Source organism: Thunnus maccoyii, chromosome 9, assembly GCF_910596095.1.
Source record: "Thunnus maccoyii chromosome 9, fThuMac1.1, whole genome shotgun sequence".
Lineage (NCBI taxonomy): Eukaryota > Metazoa > Chordata > Actinopteri > Scombriformes > Scombridae > Thunnus > Thunnus maccoyii.
This window is the reverse complement of record NC_056541.1, coordinates 33660460-33680572: the sequence shown is the minus strand read 5'-3', so window position 1 is coordinate 33680572 and position 20113 is coordinate 33660460. Positions and strand designations below refer to the sequence as shown.

The 20113-nt window shown below is 40.0% G+C and overlaps 1 protein-coding gene across 4 annotated transcripts in view; it reads left to right on the top strand.

Annotated features, from left to right (window-relative positions):
* Positions 1-17933, top strand: part of nsmfb (NMDA receptor synaptonuclear signaling and neuronal migration factor b) — a 59967-nt gene extending 42034 nt beyond the window's left edge. For all 4 annotated transcript variants that reach the window (XM_042420172.1, XM_042420170.1, XM_042420173.1 and 1 more), the window contains 8 exons: positions 389-516; positions 639-722; positions 3453-3486; positions 3753-3823; positions 4920-4999; positions 5286-5388; positions 12683-12758; positions 15841-17933. In XM_042420172.1, the coding sequence (XP_042276106.1) occupies positions 389-516; positions 639-722; positions 3453-3486; positions 3753-3823; positions 4920-4999; positions 5286-5388; positions 12683-12758; positions 15841-15938 (674 nt within the window). In that variant the 3' untranslated portion in view covers positions 15939-17933. The remainder of the gene's footprint in view (positions 1-388; positions 517-638; positions 723-3452; positions 3487-3752; positions 3824-4919; positions 5000-5285; positions 5389-12682; positions 12759-15840) is intronic.
* The last annotated feature ends 2180 nt before the right edge of the window (positions 17934-20113 follow it).

Here is a 20113-nt window from a genome sequence, read left to right as displayed (position 1 = left end):
GATACATTAACACAGTTTTTGGCTTTGTGTCTACAGTTAATCTGTTTCAGTTTGTGTTTACGTGCTGCCTGTATCGACGCTGCGTGCGTACTCTCTGTGTACCTGGCTGTTGCCATCCATCCACATAGCCGTCCTCATCTTTCAACCTGTTGCCCATCTGCCTGTTGCTTTGTGTTGTAGCTGTCTGTATCTGGCTGGGCGCATAAGGAGAGCGTTATTATGTCGTCTGCTGTCTGATATTAACTCGTCCGTTCCTCCCCTCTGTGCTGGAAAAATAAAATAACAGGTGCAACGCTTTTAAACAGTGTACCCTCATCTCAAATCTTGTTTGTGTGTTATCCTTTCATCTCGCCCTTTGTTCCTGTGTGTGTGTGTGTGTGCGAGCCAGGTGGTGAGCTTCAGACCTCCTCAGGGACACTAGATGAAGGGCTGGATGAGGATGCCGACTGGGAGGAGGAGAGGGAGATGGAGAGAGCAGCCTGTGAAGGAGAGGACTTCATCCCTCCTAAAATCATGGTGACAACATCAACTTTGAAATTGACTTTGAAGTTGAACAGTCAATGTATCCAGGCAAGTTTTTCATGCATATGCAGCCAATGGTATTGATGCTTCTGTGCACGTTTTCCAATTTTCCACAGCTGATATCCTCCAAGGTCCCGAAGGCCGAATACGTTCCCAACATCATTCGTAGGGATGACCCCTCCATCATCCCGATTCTTTATGTGAGTAGCCATCGACAGCCTTACAGTACCATTGTATTTAGATTGAAGACATTGTGTGCCGTCTTTATTTATGCAGTCAAAGCAATAGTGTTAGGTGGATTAAGAGTTAAGATCAAACATTGCTGTACTTACGTCCTTACCATGAACTACTGTACCAGCCGTGGTAGTGCCAGAGAAAATGCCAAGTCAGCTAAACCAAAACTGTTTATCCACTTCCAGCCTGCCAGGATTAGCTTTATAATGGACTTTCATCAGTCTAAGCTGCACTTAGTCAACTTCAGCTTGGAAGGTTGGCTGATAATGAGAATATGATTAGTTTTATAGGTATTCTGTCTCGAACTGTGTTGAACAAGTTCTGATCCATTGGTGACACTATATGAAGTCAGGGGATCACCAACATCAGGAGGCTTCCTCCTCTGTGGGCCATGAATGTCTTCATCAAACCCATCTAACATCTGTGGATATATTTAAATCTGGACCAACACAGATGGTGTATTGCATGCATTAAATCCAATGTAAGCCCACACACACTGGCAGCATCTTGACACGCATCATTGTGGGTTCACTTGCATCAATGCTTCAGGATATGCCACTCTCTCATTTCTCAGCGCTCAGTAACTCTCCAGAAATGCAGCTATTGTACTCTTTTTTCTGTACCATGCATTTGGTGTTGCACTTTAGACGGCCAAACCAAAACGACATTTATGATCAAAATATTGTCATGTACATGTAGATTAAAAGATAAACTGGGAAAGGGTATTTTTGGTCTTTCTCCTGACAATTGCCTTTACTCACAAACCAAACTAATGACCGTCAGTGTCATCTTTAGAGCCATGTTGCTAACATAGCTAAAAACTGAGAGTTGATACATGCTTATTATGATGAACAAGCCAATAATGTAGGTATAATATAGTTAGGATAAAAGAGACATAAATTGTTTCACTCCAAAAAATGATGTAGCCAAACCTTTCAACTTAAAATAAATACAACTCAAAGGGGGGAATTGTAGATTGAAGACAGCTGGACGCTAGTCTTGCACTAACAGAGTACTGTACATCTTAATAATAAAGTTCTCACCATGAGTTTTAACTGTAACCTCAACTAACCAACCTGATACTTGTATTGGACCAATCACAAAACCATGAAGACTGTTTAAATGATGTAGCATGCCTCAGCATTGACTATTTTTCATCACAAATGAATACAGCTATCATATTATCTAGTCTGACAATCAGAAGCAAAGGCCAGGTTTCGTTCAGTCAGGTATGGCGGGGTTCATTTTTGTCTGAAGAAGAGCACTGTCACCACTTGAAATCTCTTCTGAGCAGTATACAGATTCATCGCAGTCTGGCTTTGACGTTTTGTTAAGTGGCGCCTTGTTCTTTGTCTCTTCAGATGAAAATATAAAGGCAGTCATTTCCTGTGTACCAGCTGGTATTTTTCTCCAAGAAGGAGAACAAAACACTAGAAGATTGTAGTGAGATGCAACATTCTTTCAAGCATTGCCAAAAATCCATCTCCCAATTTTATGTAGACTTAAATAAGCTCATATTTATGCATCCAATTAAATAAATGTTACTATATAAATGAATGATCATTCTAAGGTAGTGGTTCCCAACCTTTCTAGACATGTTAAAGACAGTAATGTCAGGTCTGTTGCTCTGTTGGTCGGTTGGTCGGTCGTTCGGTCCACCACTTCGGTCCATACTGAAACATCTCAACAACTGTTGGATGGATTACCATGAAATCTGGTTCAGATATCCATGGCACCCAGAGGATGAATCTTACTGACTCTCCTGACTTTTCATCTAATCAAAGTTTGTACATTTCCTGTGAAATATCTGAACATTTACTTGATTGATTTGCACATAATTTTGTACAGACATTAATGAATCTTGGACAATGAATCCTAATGGCTTTGGTGTTCCCCTGACTTCTCCACTAGTGAAACCATGAGGTTCACATTTATGGTTTGCCATGAATGAATTAACTTATCTATTTACTCTCCATATAATGGCATCATCACAATTTTATTTTGTCCAATACATTGGTTTATGACTAAATACCTGCAAAACTAATTACATTCCCATCAGCCTCAGCTGTACTCTGTATTTAGAGCTAATGTTAGCATGCTAACATGTTAAAATATGACCATCAACACAGTAAATGTGATACCTGCTAAACATCAGCATGATAGCATATTAGCATGCTGAAGCCTGACACAGCTGCTAGGGTGACTCTTGTTGTCTTGTGACCCCAAAGTGAAGCGATGTCTACCTCGGCTGTGATTGAATATGTTTATGGATTGACCAAAGAGGGTTTTTTCCTTGTTTTATCAGAATAATTTTGAAAACCCTGAACATGTAAAGTTATTCAATAATTTACAAGTAAAGTAACAAAGATTAGAGGAGCATCTGAAGAAATACATACACTAGTGTAGAATAGATATATTTCACCTTACGACCCCTTGGAGGGTTCCCAACCCTAAAGTTGGCGACCGCTGTTTTAGGGAACGGAAATGTAATGTTGTTACTTTTCAAAAGTCTAATGGGCTGTGAAAGAGTAGAATCAGCATTCTTAGCATAATGACTAAATGAAATCTAATTCCATTAATGGCTGTAAATGAGCTAATGTTCTGCATAGAAAATCAATGGGTTCTTCCTTTTAAATCAATTTTTGCTCAGTTGGGTTTAATGAAATAATAATTCTTCCTTAATCTTCCATTTAAAGGACCATGAACACGCCACGTTTGATGACATCCTCGGTGAGTATGACGTGTTTTTTGGTTTTAAACGGTAGCTCTCAAGTGAAAATTACTCTTGCAATGTAAATATGGAAAAGATGAGAGTGGGATAAGTTGAAGCTTGCTGGAGCGCAGAGATGACTCATTGTTTTTCTGCTCGTGTGTGCCCGTGTGTGTCTCTCTCTCTTAAGGGACAGCCAATTTATGGGTCTCACCATTATGGCTGAGTGGGAAAAGTAACAACTCTCTTTCTTTCTCTCTTTCCCTCTTGATTGTCTTTCACCCAGAGGAGATCGAGAAGAAGCTGACTGCCTACAGAAAAGGCTGCAAAATCTGGAACATGCTCATTTTCTGCCAGGTGAGTGACAGGACAGACGGCGTTGAGAAATATTTTGACGTTCTTGGGTTACGTTTTCCTTAAAGTTAGGATTGGATTTATTAAGGTAACTAGTATTTATGAATTGCAGACAAATTATGTTTTACCATATTTAAAGCTTTGCATGATATTTTGAGATTTTGTCATCCAAAATTGCAGTTTCCACCTCCAACTATGACTAAACTACGACAAGTCAAACACAGACGTTGGCTTCTCGTTTGGGCTGGTATTGAAAGGGTGGATCTAATTAAAAATAATGAGCTGCGTGGGTTGTCCCTCTACCAGCCATCAGCTGCTGATGTCATGAACCTCATCTTAATTTATCAGAACTTTTATCTGTAAAAATTCACACTGAGATCCATCAACCTCCAGACAGACTCATATTTAGCTGCAGCTGCTGAGGAAATGTGTCCACTATGACATCCTAGTGTCTCATGTTTCAAGTGTAATTAACCAATTACAATTCTTGCTCATAATAATAATATTCCTAAATATGAAATATGTACTGAAACATAAAATTTAAAAAAAACTTGTGGGAGCGTCTGATTGCTTACTTTATCATTTCTAGTCCTTTATAATATTCCTATGATATGATCATGATGTGATGATGTTCTAAGTCTCTATAGTAGACATCTGGAAGAGCAAAGTCAACACCAGAGTGTAGGTGGAATATTCATAACACACCCGCATCAGGATCACCACACCCCAGCCTCGGGGGGGGGGACATACACCGCCACATCACCACCAGTTTACTACAGTGAAACTAGAACGTCACATCGTGCTAGCCTCTGTTCCACTAGCCAATGCAATCTCTTATTCAGCATTTCTTTCATCTGTCTTTCTGAAAGAAGATAAATAAATTGAAAAAACTATTTACTAGTGCGGCTGCACAGGTACTCATGTCATCATAACTTTATCCATAGAATTGAATAACACAATCACAATCTAACTGCGACACATCGACTTGTCTGTGGTTGGAATCTGGTTTACACACATTTACATACTGTTGCATATAAATAAATAAACTGACATTAATAATGAGAAGAATCTTTATAATAAAAAGAACATCTCTCTCCAGGGAGGACCAGGACATCTGTACCTGCTGAAGAATAAAGTCGCCACCTTTGCCAAAGTGGAGAAGGAGGATGACATGATCCAGTAAGACTTACTTCATTTTATAGGTGTAACCAAAATCTGTGAATTAATTTATTCATGCTTTGATCATTATAGTACAGAGAAATGTTGTTTTAGGACATAGAGTCCTAAAATCTGCTCCACTTGCATGGATGGCTCAGAAATTCAGCTTCTCCTTTTACCTTTTATAGACATATCAGTGAATTTGGCATAACAGCGTTTATATCTCCAACCATGAAGTGCATCTAGCTTGTGTTTAGTATAGTTTCTGTCATACAGTTACTCATCAAACCACTGTCTGTGTATCCAGGTTCTGGCGGCGGCTCAGCAGGCTGATGAGTAAGCTGAACCCGGAGCCCAACCTCATCCACATCATGGGTTGCTATGTGCTGGGGAGCGCTAATGGAGAAAAGGTAATTCTCAGTCATGACAAGCCTCAAAAACAAATGAGACTCCCACACTCCACTAGTTAGAAGTTTACTCAAAGTGTCTGCATGCATATCCAGCATGCTTACTCATAATCACAAATATGCACACACACACACTCAAAGCCATATGCCGTCTATAGTGCTGTGCAGATAAATCATGTAGACAATATGTTGGCATTGTCTTGCAGGGTCTAATGAGGTGAACACAAGAGCACTTTTTGCATATGCATGGTAAAATAATGAAAGAGGGAATAATTTTTGTGCATGCGGAAGATAAAATAATGCATGTGAAAGTGTTTGTTTTGTTGTTGTTTTTTTTTATGTTAGACGCGACAGTATGAATTATGACCTTAGCAGCACCTGCTGCTGCCTGGCTCCAGCTCTGATCCCGCTGTCAGGCTGACACACAGCACGGGCACAGGGGAGGACACACTCACACACCTACACACACACACACACACACACACACACACACACACACACGCACACACACACACACACACACACACAAACACTCACATGCTCACACACACAACACTTTGGAGCGACAGGAAAACAGACTCCTTGACACCCATTCAATTAAGCTAATGTCGCACACACATACGTCGCAGCCACTCATCCTCACTGCAATTAGACACTCACACGTTTACTCACATACTCGTACCTCCTCCAGTAGCCCTGCCACAACTCTTCCACCCCCACAGAGACTGATACACACTTGCTACTGTATATACAGACTCACTCACACACAGCATATGCACATGAACATGCCCACACACTAAAATATTCATACTTTCTCATGCGGACACATTTACAATGACTGTACAAGTCCTCTGTCTGCATTTTGATGGTAAAAACTCATGTAGAGCTTCTCCTGACAGCTTTACAAAATGAATAATACTCGGGTATCAGAGATGGTTGCAGGGTAAAAGCCTCTGACCTGAAGAAACACAGGGCTTGAATACAGTGTGAAGCTGTGAGGACAGTCAAGATGGTGGCAGAGAAAAGCTAAGAAACAGTTCGTTGTGATGGTGTCACATGTAGCATTTTAAGATTTAACTTTAATATACCTATAATCACCATAATAGCCATCATTTAAAAGACTTTTACTATTACAGTACATGACACAAAACAATCTGTTGGATTGCTCTACAGCACAAACAGGAATCAGAGGGAAGTTTTTGTTCAAATATAGCATAATCCTCAGCAGCTCCACAAATGGCCAAATGAAAAATCACTTCCAGCATGATTCAGTCAAGCTAAAGATACTTGTTTTTCACTGTAGGGTAACTGCTATGTATGCTAAGCTAACAAATCTCTTAGCAAACATTTTACGACCCCTTGTTTTTTTTAATTAGCAAAGAGTAATGTTCACCTCATTTTCAGGTTGTTGCTACAAGTTGTGAACATTAATTAAGCTGCCAATCAAAACTGAATTTCCGCCTCTTCAGCCAGCAAAACTTGATTACAGATCTCAAACTGCTAAACTGAATCTTTAAATAGTAGTTTGTTAAACTTCACTTGCTTAGAAATGTTGATTAGCAATTAGAAAAGATTCTTATTCTATTACCACATTCAAGACTGGGTTCAGATTTAATAAAGTGCTATTATACTACTAATTAATAACATTAATGATGGCTCTGTTCCATTTAACGGTCTCAATAAATCATGTCAGTGAGCCTGCATACACTTAACCAGGAACCTAGACCTGCAACATCCTGATGATATGTAGCCATCGTTAATGTTATTAATTATACCTTTGCTTTTCCCAAGATGATATGTGAAGATAAAATTACATTCATGGCAGATAAAAGGCTTGTAGGCCTTTTTCACAGCCATAGCAGGAAAAACACAGGTTGATAACATTAATGATGGCTCAAAGGAAGGCATCATGCACTATACCAAAAAAAAACAAACTAAAGGGGATTCAGCCAGCATCAACTTCCTTCCTTCAAAATTGGATAATTCACTTATGTTAGTCTTGATTTGGGATGTTATGTAGATGCGGGACGGGATGGAGGCTCTGCAGGCTTTGCAGTTGCCAACGGTTTGTTCACCCCTCTGCAATTCTTGTATCATATCAAAATTATAGCTGTTCCCAGAAATTCCCAGAAAGTAATGGGCTTTATGGGAAAGGTAGTTCATGAGCTACCCTGAAATTAATTACCATGGTCTTATTGTTTATGGTAATTAGAATAATGTTTTAGAACATTTACAACAGTCAGTGTTTGTGCTTCTAGGTATAAAGACGTGCGAGCAGCACACTGTCAGTCACTGTGACATTTGGCATCTTCTCCACAGTGATTCAGTACAAGTCACACAAGGAGGGGGATGAACAGGGAAGGGCTTATTCACTGCATTTAACAATTTTCCCCCTGCTGCTGCCTGTGTGCGCTCCTGCAAGCTCAGCTGGGTTGCCACTATTAATAGACTGACTAACTGAGCTACCTTCAGATGATGCTACACTTCACCCAGCATCACTCCTTCTGGCTGTGCCATCAGCCCTCTTACACTGCTCAGATCATAGATAAGAAAAGTGGAAGTTTTCTTAAAAAAAGAATTTAGTCTTTGTCTTGAGATCAAAACTAGGGATGCACCGTTTTCCCCTCTCTCTCTGCAGATACAGAGTACTGATTTGATAGCAGGGCCCTCTTTTCCCCAAATTTAGAATGTGGAACTGACTGAATCATTTTTATGTGAGGTAACATCAGGCCAGGCGTTGCCGTGGCACCATAAACTCGGTTTGCGCCTAAAATGACTGAATGAAAGAATCAAAGAATTGAATGCTTCCAGACATGAAGCATGTTCTAATTAGCATATTTATTTTGAAACAGGAAGTACTATCAAGTGCATAAAAAATGTCTCACCTTGACGAACACCATTCAAAGTTGGCATAGATGAACAAACTAATGTATTTAGTCTTACTAAGACTATGACAAAAACGACATGCGTCCACAGCAGGAGTTTCAGCTTGTCTGTCCACATTAAAACGCCAAAATGGTTTAATTCTCCTTCTACTGGGCGTACGTGGAGGACAGACAAGCTAGTCAGCCACAGAAAAAAACAGTGAAGAAGAAACTGTATACTATTGCCGTTTCTGCTGTGGCTTCCTGACATTATATTCAGAGAGAGGAAGGTGGTAGATAGCTGTGTTTAAACAAGCTACCAAAGCAGACAATAAAGAGAACAGCAACTGCAGGAAGCCATCAGGCATTGTTGTTATTATTGTTGTGTTTCTTCTTCTCCCTCTTCCAATGAAATGCCAATAAAACACAATGAAACGCCTCGCTACTTCCTCTATCTGTTTTGTCACAATATGACAGCATTTCTACAAAGCTCTGTTTTTCTCGTAAACTGCAACTCCAAGTCCATGTTTTTAGATTTACACACTAGTCTGGACAGACGGCCAAAACAGAAAGAAAAAGATGCATTTATGCATGTAGCTGGTTTAGTGTGGACATGGTCTGAGTAAAACTACAACACCCAGTAAACTCTGATGAGCCTTTCCTGTCCTGTTTCAAATCCAAATAGTTCTGCTAAGCTTAAACGTCCCTGTGAACTTTTAAAGACATGGTTTGACTGGCTCCACACCCCAGCACCTTCAGCACTGTCATTTCTCCTCCTCTTTATTTGTTAATGTCATTTTAGTCAACATCAATATTATTTGTTTTTGTTTCATAAATGATTTTGCATTGTTAATGCATCATCTTCGTCATGGAAAAAAGGTTGTTACTGATAACAATGTGTTAATTCCATGCAAGGACAATTTTAACCAAATTACCAACTTCAAAGCAAACGTGTGATGTAGGTACATGATGACATTCCTGTTTTCCTCGAACACCTAAATCTGGTTTCTCTGTAGGCACTTAGTTTAACAACAGCACAAGGGTTAATTAAATCAGATTCATTGCTCTAATAAAACATTATTACTTGCTAATAGCATTAGCATTTGCTGTGCTGACCCTGGCCTTGAAAAGTCTTGCTCTATTGATGGCCTGCCACTGTAAAGCCTCAGGGAAATGTCAGGGCTAAGCACCAGAGTAGGTTGCATTAGCAGCACACATAGTTCCTGACAGGTTGTGTGACCTTTCACCTTCAACTCATTACCTCTCTGCATCCATCCACCACCATTGTTATCAATAGACCTTATGTCTGCCTACTGTGCACCTGGTCCACGTTCACTGCTGTAATGTTATCAACAAAGAGGATTAAGAGTTTATTTAATTAGAGATTGGACATATTTCATGTGTCAAGAGATGCAACACAAAGAAGGCTTCATAAATCCAGCCAATATTTCCATTAAATTCCTGAAAAAATGTTCTAACCTTGAAATTGACCAGCAGGGGGCGACTCCACTGGCTCCAAAAAGAAGTCTGATTGTATGGAAGTCTTTGAGAAAATGACGCTACTTCTCACTCAGTAAATCATTTCCTAATGAGTTTCAAGTCTTCTTCAAAACATCATGATATTCATTTTGTAACTTATGGTCCCATTTAGAGTGAAACAGACGTTGGCTAAAGCAGGGTATGCTTTAGGGTGTGGCTACATTGTGATTGACAAGTCGATTCCACGGCGACAACGTTGGTTAGGTAACCATGGCATAACCCCAGATCCACAGAGTAGGCGGAGCCCTAGCCGTCGCTTTAAGTGTGTTTTGAGTTCATGAAAGTGTAACATTTTGGTTGCCTAAAAAAGTCTTGTCCAGCATTTGGTTGGAATGAAAGACCCTCTAAAGACTCAGATGTTCAGTTTTTACACAGCTTGTTTGATGCTAACGAAAATTAGCGTTAGCATTAGTGTTATATCACAGTTAACCATAGACTCTAAATGCACCGTGCTAACCAAGCTATCAATTAGCTTTAGGGTCAGCTCCACCCTCTTGTCCAAATATGGTCACTTCTGGCTCCACAAATCCAAGATGGCGATGGTCAAAATGCAAAGTTGGTGGCTACATCCATTATTTATTTACAGTCTATGGTCCAGTGTAGTGTGAATGTTGCACAGGCGGAGTGAGAGCAACAAACGTGGAAGGTTCATTGAAATAAGGGGGTACAGTGAGTTGTTGGTATTTTGGTGGAAATTGGGTTTTACACGTTGTGCCTAGAATATACGTCTCAGAAGCACATCTATTTCTGGCATAAAATCACTCAGCAGACATTTTTATAATTTAACAAAAGCAAACTAAATTTAATAAAATAGAACTGTTAAAAGATTGTTGCATGAAGAGTGAAAACCCATTCAGCATCCCGTGCGCTTTTGAATACATCTTCATGCCCTCAACATCAAAGAAAAGGGGCCCAAAAACCTTTCAAAGAATACTCCAAAATCTACAGAAATCTAAATAGTGCACTCTCTAACCCTTTCCTCTTTGAGCTAACGGATGCACAGCATAGCTTTCTGGAGATAAAACCTGCAAATGCCATTTGGCTGCGAGGCTCCATGTGTGATGGCACACCAGCTGGCACTGGATCAGACCCTGGGGAGTGAGAGGAGGGACAGGGAGGATGAGCTGGGACGAGAGGGTGGAGGAGGGGTACCAAACACATGAGCATCATCACGTGTAAAGCGCTGCAAAAGCTGAGCTTTTGAGCTGAAATTCTCAAAAGGTAATCGAAGGGGCCGGTAGATTGCTCCTGTGTTTTTCCACTGTGAATGTCAGGGGCTGCCTTCAGTCTACATTTCAAGACCGAACATGTCACAGCGGGTTGACGGGGCATTTCAAAGGCTCCTCAAATGCAGCCAAGAGAAGCTCTTTCACTATTCCAATTTTCGTTCTTTGAGGTCAGTGATGGGAGCTTGTCAGGTTGAATCCACTTTAGAGTGCCTCATTTATGGTGGTTGCACAGGTTCAGCAGGACTCTCTTGGCTGCTATTAGGGATAAAGCACATTTATTTATATAGTACAACAATATCATTTTTAAAAAAGATTTCAAAAATTCATACGGCAGTTTAAAATAAATATGCATAGTAGTTTTAGATTGTATATTGTCTACATAAGTCAACAGTGAAAACCTGGCCGTCAGGGGCGTGTGTGTATGTGTGTAATATTGTTTAAATATGGGGATAACAGTGCACATTCTCAGACAGTCTCCTGGTGACGTTCACGGTGTTGTTCACACGAAAAGTGACAGAAATAGTTACCCTGGCTTCTTTCTCACCACTGCACAGCTGGCCTATCACGGCGTGAAGTGGGTGTGAAAGTCGGATTGTTGGTCTCGGAAAGTTACAGAAATTGTCGGACACAGCCCCCCCAGATTGCAACGGTGAAACATTTGGGGAAAGCTCCTTCAGACATGTAGCTTGTTACATAAATGTGATGGCAATTTGTCATGAATAAGCGCCTGAATCACTTTTACACAAAAATCATCTCACTAGGTTGAACCTAACATTTCTGTAAGACTTTTAACACAAGTCTGAAGTGAATACAGACAGCTAAGCAGTACAAAGTTAAATAAGCACAGACAGACTGAACACAATTTTTCCTTCTTAAGAGCACTGTGACAATTTTATTACTCAATTAACATCTGTTATGCAAAAACAAAGAAGCAAAAATCAGCACTCCCTCCCCATGTTTTCAATTTTGCAATTACAAATATCCAGCAAAACACTTCACATACACAACTGGAGAAAATTAAAGTTACAACTTAACATCATTCTATGCTTGTGCACTGTTGGCATTATAAATCCATCACTTACAGTATGTAGCCTGTGAGAGAACACTCTTCTTCCTTCATATCATTAGTTTTGAACTCATCGCTGTTCCCCAGCAGTGCCATCGCTCCTCGTCATGCATCAGGTGCCACCAGGTCTAAATAAACCATTACAGAACATTTATGCAACAGACACCTATGTCTGAATGACAGAAAACCATCACTTTAACAGATAGATGAAGCCAGAGAAGCTTACAAAGACAACTCCTGAAAATACAGATTCCCACATAAACTGTTTTAACAGTGGGTACAGTGGCTTCAAGTGACCCTGCTGTGCCAGGCCTTTAGCTTACTATAGATCCACTCTGACACGTGTGCCTATATGGACAGAAAACATTACCATAAGTGCCTCTCACTTATACACAGCTATTGCACTGTAAGTGACATACTGACCTTTTCAGCTGCACTGCTGCATGAAGAAAATCAAAGTGCTGCAGGCCTCCTGCTGCTCTCTGTGTACAGCTCTATCTCTGCATCATCACTGCTTTCTTTGTTTTCATTTCAAAGTAAGTATTCTCTCTCTCTCTAATGCATAGTCTCTATCTCTCTCCCTTTTCTCCCCCCTGCAGCTGATTCAGACTCTGAAGAGACTGATGAGACCCACCTCGGTGGAATTCAAGTCCCCACTAGAGCTTTCTGCACAGGGTGAGGCACTTACACACATTTGCAAAGAACTGCAAACCAACTCTCCCTCTATATTATTGGTTTTCTGCTGTCTGTCTGTCTTTTTTTTTACAGATAACACATGCTTATTCCATCTGTGCTACATAAACAGAAGCGTGTGCCACAGCACATACACACAAAATGTACATACACTATTGATTTTGCACTATCTGCCTCACCGGCAAACCCGCCGAATGTTAATAGTTGGCATTAATCAATGCCAGTAAGCCGCTCAACAATGAAGAAAGAACATTAGGGAGTGTGAGCAAACATACAGGTGTGAACTCTGCTGAGCTCTGAGTGCATCCCTCATCAGTCATTTTCCTGACGTCTATTGATGCCACGCTAATTATTTTCCTATTAAAATGTCATTATCTCCTCTCCTCTATGTGTTATCTCATGCCTCCGTTGACCCACAACACTCTTCTCTTCTCCATACATGCAACCGTGATATTTAGTGCTGGGACAATGGCGGGCACATTACATGGTTTATTGTATTTTATTCTTATGACTGGTGATAGCTCAGCACATAAACCTGTGTGTCTGATGAAAGCCAGAAGCTGAGATGTTTTTTCTGTTCCTCTCTGCCCTCGGCATTAAAGTTTTTTTTTTAAATGTGTTTTTTCATGAGGTTATTTATTGCGGTGCAGTTTGCGTTTTGCATATTGAATAGTTGGGTAATATTGCCTCGAGCACAGTGAAAGCATTTGTTTTTTCTAGGTCATAGATCAGCAAGCATTAGATTAGAATTTATCAACACAAGTCTTAATGCTAAAAATCACTCAGATGTCATACTGGTCATACTGGAGTGTCGAGAGTGCGAGAGGTGAGTGATTCTATGATTTTTATATCACTTTTCAAGGAAGTTGTAGCTCAATATATGGATGTATTCACTCGGACTCCACACCATTCTTCAGTTCAATTTAGTCCAATTATTTTTGTCCCTGAAGGAGAATTAGCGCTACAGCCAGATAATCAAAGCTGTCAACCACACAGCAACAGACCTCCCAGCAGTCCCAGTGCATTTAACCATTCAGCTGCTGAGACTTACCTCCATGTGCTTCATTTCTTTTTTATATATATATATATATATGTCTATCTCAATGAATCAGGGACAAGATGTCAGTGCCACACACACACACACACACACACACACACACACACACACACACACACACACACACACACCAGACGCATCATACAGACAGATGAAGTAGTCAAGGGTCAGTAAACCACAAAGATTAGTGGAAGTAACTGCACACTCAGGTTTTGACCACATGTACACAGATATTTTCCCCGTCTGGTTTAAACAAAATTCTGACCACATGACTTTTGTTTTACAAAATATCTCCGTACACACAAGAACGCAAAAGCTACTACGATCGCTCCAGCGAGCACGCCAGGCCAGTAGGTGCTGATGAAGTCTACATCAACCAGAGAAGAGCAGTCTGAGCACACTCATTACACAAAGTAACAATGGGCACGCACAAACGCTCCAGTTTACACATCCACACAGAAACCAGAGTTTTTAGAAATCTGCACTTCAGAAGGTCTTATAAGAAATGAGCAAAACATAGAAGAAAATGTTCGTTTTGCAAAATATCCGAATTAGTGCGGACAAGGCTTCAGCCTGTAAAATACATGATCAAGACCAACAAAAGGTTATTAGTCATCTTTTAGTTGTAGTTATTTCACCCTTTTTACTTGCAAATTCAATTGAATTCAATGCTCTATTGATGTAAGGTAAAACTAGTAAGATTTGATAAGGAATTTGAAAGGATTAAGATTTAAATAAATAAATATTGGACTTCATCCCTACAGAGGAATGAAGCTACTGACATGCTGCTTCCACTGTGTAGCCTGTGTAGTCACTGAGTCAGCCCTCGTAGAAAACTGTTTGTTAGACAGATGTTAAAGCTGTGTGTGGCTCACAACAGCTGATTTTAAATTAACACAACATCTGCTGTTAGTAACGGTGTACTACTGGTTGCAAAACATTTGGTTTTGGACAAACAGATGACCTCCTAAAATCAGCAAATATGTCCTTTATTCTGATCCTACTGAGGCAGTGACTGATGACAGCATGACACAAAGTCTATGACCCAGATCCTGCTCCTTCCACAGTTATAGTATCGCCAGCAAGTTTTGATGATGTGTCCATTTTCATCAATACGCTGACAGACAGGAAGCGTATTACCATCAACCTTTTTAATGCACATAACAAAATCTGAAGAGAAATGTCATACATCAGAACAAAGATGAAATATCACAACAAAGTACCAAGTAAAATAATGTCACTACAGTAAAAGTAGACAGTAAACTTCTCTAATAAAACCATACAGGCAGGCTAGAGCACATTCCTGATGACATTAGTTTCAAAGAGATGTGAGGGGTCTTTAAAGGTTCTATAGGCAACTGTGAAGCAATTTACATATATTATGTTTTTTTATTGCTAATGAGTGAACAGGTGGTGATATAACGTAACTTTCTCAGTTGTCTGTATCAGCCTGTGGACTGATTTCTATGTGAAGGACACGAAAATCCAACGGACCTGACATTTTACCTTAGTACCTTACTTCTCTCCCACTAACATCAATAAACGACACAACACAGATGATGCTATCCGACTAGAAACACCCTGCAGATATTAGCTCCCCAGCTAATGAAACAGCTAGCTGCCTCCGTCAACCGCTACACATTTCAACAAAGCAGTCGCCTGCTCCCGAGCACACGCAGCTAAAACAACATTATTTCCTCAACAAAGGAGCAGAAAAAAAGCTCCAGAGTGATAGCAGAACATAGTTTACCCCTTCTGCTTTTCCTGCTGGTAGTCCAAAAAACATAATAATCACACATTTCACAACAAAACCGCAGCGTGTTTCTCCCCAACTACAACTGGCGGTTTGCGGGTCGGGTCAGGTTCAGGTGGTTGGGCAGTGGCGCTCACTGGTCAGCAGCCACAGTGCAGCAGGAGTAAAGACACTGATATGATATAATAGATGTACTTTTCCCGGCAGTGTACAATTTTGTGATCTCGATTTTCTTTGTTTCCTTCTCGGTGCAGGCAAAGAGATGATCGAGATGTACTTTGACTTCCGTCTGTTCCGCCTGTGGAAAAGCCGTCAGCACTCAAAGCTGCTGGACTACGACGACCTCTTGTGATGTCGATCCACCTTCTGTTGGCTTGTCGGCCGGTTATCTCACGTCTGAGCCTACTTCCTGGTGACAGGGCGTTGGTTGAAGGGCCCCCGGAGAGGCTCCTAGACCGGGTCTGTGGTAGAGCTGGAGCAGCAGCATCGCAGCTGGGTCTTTTTTCCCCCTTCTGAAGCGACAGGGTGGCCCTGTAGATTCAGCCAGTGGTGTACCTTTTCTCCCTTATCCATTTTCAGTTTCTGCCTATCTCTCATGGGTGTTCTTGAAAAGAGAAGAGATGGACAAGAAAAGGGTGGAGCGGCGCGGGACTCATCATTCTAGCCTAAATGTGTCAGAAGACGCTAACTAGAGTCAGATTTCTGAGTTCAGAGAGGACGGTAGATAAAAGAGAGACAGCGGAGAACAGAGAGAACTCCTCTCTGACTTTAGAAGGTGACTGATTTTATTTTTTCACCTTTAGCCAACCTGTCTGCTCTTTCAAGATGGAGGCTTCTAAGGATGGAAGTGTTTCCTTTGTCAGGTGTGGAAATTAGAGCTTATATGTAAATAAACAAGTGCTTACTGGAGCATTAGAGAATAGACTAGCATCTCTCTCCATGCTATCATGTGAAAATCTAGACATTTAATTAGTCTTATTAAAAAGTTGAGGTGTCCATTTAACACAGCTTTTTTTAAACTTCAAATCAATGTATTAGTATTTCGTACTGACTGTTGTATTAACTCAGGTTAAATCCATCGTTTGATACTAAGAATTGTACTCACCGTTCGTAACGCAACATACTGTAGATCAGAATCTAAAGCCTTCATACTCCACACAGAGTCATCCTCAGTGGACCGTCACATATCTTTACGTGTGTGAATGGAGGAGGTTTCTACGTTTTCATGGTCTATGAAGTCAACTGTAGCCAACACACAGATGTATCCATGCATGTTTCATTACAGCGTTACACTTTAACCCTGCTGAGCCGACACAAGCTGTTCTTTCTTGAGCTTGTCGGCTTGCGGGTGCTGATCCGTTTTAACCTTTGTGTGTTTGTACAGTATTGCATGTGTGTGTCCATAGTTTACATATGACACCTGATTAATACTCTTACTCTTAACAAAAATACACTCTGTATATTTAATTTATTTCTTCACTTGATTTACTCCTGTTTCTGGAGTAAATTACAGTTTGTTATTTAGGATTTTTTTCTACAAGTAGCAGCAGAGTGCTGGTGGTGGTGGTGGTGGGGAAGGGGGGGTTATTTTATCTCTCCTCATCAACACCAGTGCTCCAACAGTCATTTCAGTGAATATCGCAATATGACGGTCTGTGTCTCAAAGTACAGTCGATGCCGTACCCATTTCTGGCATTAATATCCATTTTAAAACATGAGGACATTTGTGTATTTTGTGTTAACATTGAAACACTCCGAGTGTTGCACTTCCATTAAATTTGGGGACTTGTGAGAGACGGATTTTTAAAAAGATAAGATGGTCAAAATACAAACAGCAGAGGCTGAGATATCCTGACTTACTGAAATCCTTTCAAGACCCCAAACTCCATGACTCAATTAAAAATGTGAGGTCCCAAACCCTGATGACATCATCAGGGTTATTTTCTGCTACTTTGAAAAGTAAAACTATGTAAAACTGATGGAGGTCCCTTTAAAATATTAACATTTACAAAGAGGGAAATTATTCAGCAGGATGAGTAAAGTTTCATTAAATTCTTTTTGTCTTTTTTCATATTACACCAGGGCTATTCTGAGCGCTTTTAAAACAAAGACTAGTATTAGCCTGATGCTGCATAGTGGCCTAACTTGTATTTATTCCTCAAAAAAATTAAGTTATTCTATTTTTTTTAAAAAGGGCTTACCCCATTGTATATCTAAAATACTCACACTCATGAAAAGTAAGCAACTGCTTGATAAAACAACTGTAACATTGTGACATTTACATCGCTCCATCTCAAGCTTGTGCTGAGGTGGTCTGAAAGAACATGATTCCTCATCTTCTATTATATCCCCCCCCCCCCCCCCCCCCCCCCCCCCCCTCCCACAAATATGCAGCTTCATCATTTGATTAAACTCATCGTGCGTGGGTGTTGAACTTATATCCTTTTTGGATTCAGATAAAGGTTAAGGGGAATATGTCATCCTACATATAAACTGTGTGTGTTGTATCAGTGGTCACGCATCCACATACTGTATGCTTCCTACATTTATATCCAAGCTTCCATGCACATGTAAGTGAGTGTGTTGTGACCACGGCTGACTGAGCCCTCTCACTGCTTATCTGTACATTCATGTCTTGTGTTGTTGCTCCTTGATCCGTGCAAGTCAACTGAGCTGGAAGAAGACAGCGTTGGTTGTGTGAGAGTGAGTGTTTTAGTAGCTCTTAGCTGGCAGGATCAGGACATGATTCATCTTAATGCATCCATGAGGACATGTGTGCTCTATAAGGAGAGCTTTGGCTCAAAATGGCACATTTCAAATCTCTTTATTGCTAGTGAGAATTTAAAACATGCTTTAAATATTAGTGGACGTTAGTAAGTGTCTTAAGAGCACTGTTTTATAGTATAACTGCTTATTACAGAGGGCAATAATCACTGCTGTGGAACTGTGAGTTAAATGGACTGAAGCCCTTTAATTAAGGAAGAATGAGCTATTTTTGATTTTCCTTTGCATCATCTGGTGGACTGATGCTATCCTCTGTATAACTGTAAATTATGTTTTATGTCTTAATAAGTCATACTGATGTCAACTTATCGTTATGCCACAAAGTAGCATCACTAGATCAATGTCAAATTAATTGCTATAATATGGTATAATGTAAACAACCACAGCCATATTGGTAAACAATATGTCAACAAGTTTTCTGTTCATACAGCTGATATGGTTCCAAACAATAACACTGATAATAGACCCTAAAGAAGCCGGAGCCTTTATTTACTTCAACTGTAGTTTCAACTTAAGTTTTTCATATTTTAGTAAAAAAGCATCCCTAAAACAATTTCACATTGCTGTTGATGCTTAGACATGTTTTCAACCTATTGCCGTGATAAATTACACATAATTTACATTTCCACAGCACTAATTTCATCACTACAACGGTGATGTCATACTCACCACTCTCTGAGTCTGTCTCTCTAACAGACAATAATTATCATCAGTGGTTTTCATTTTGCCATTTTTTGGATTGTGGTTAAGCTGCCATCAATGAAACAATCAATGAACAGAAGTTTGATGTTAAAATCCTTCCAGTAGCTCTTGAGGAGTAATCTCTCATGTTCTTGGCGTTTAATTTGTAATATCTGCAAGAAGGGCTTAGTTTAACTGATGGTAACTCAACAGTGCTCAAAAAAATGGCAAAGTAGAATTTTATTTTTACTTTTATTAGTGCTGTGGAAATCAGTTCATGTCCATTTTTATTTGTTTGTGCAGTTGGTCATTATTTGAATTCTGGCTTTTATTCAAAAATAATTGGTATTTTATATTTATTTCATAGACTTTTGTAGCCAGTAGGTGCTGCCAGTCTTGTCGATGATACCAAACTCAAAATTAATGTAATATTCATTCACATTCACAATCACAGAACGATGGTTCATTTTTCTGTTTGGAGAGGCTTTTTAAACATGATATCCTGACTATTTTAGATTTATCATGTGAGTGGACCTCATGGCGTTTGCTAGGTCTTGTGTATTGCTTGGATCTGACCTTTATAATTGTTGTATATTCATGATTTTGCTTCATTTTGATATGTATTTGTTTAAACATCACCTACTCTCCAAATCTCTCTTCTGTAGCAATATACTGTGTAAGAATATTTCTGTATGGTAATTTAAATTTGTATAATGTGCAAGATATGGAACATTGTTCAAGGTATGGTACTAGTCTGTTATATCTTTATTGACTTGAGTTCTGCAGGTGATGGACAGAAACAAAGTGAGAGATATGTGGGAGACTGACAGCAGAGTGCAAGCTGTAACCCTGCTCATAGAGGACTCCTCTGCTTCCTCCTCTGCTTCCTCCTCTGCCATGAGTTTAAATAAAGGCCAAACCCCGGAACCTAATTACATGCCTGCCCAATTGTTGTAACTAAATCTCAAGTCAATATTTAATCCTGCTGCTGTGCTGGCTTTAATTGCAAGTTGAGTTACACCCAAAATGGACATGAGCTTGATGGATTTCTAATGAGTTTTC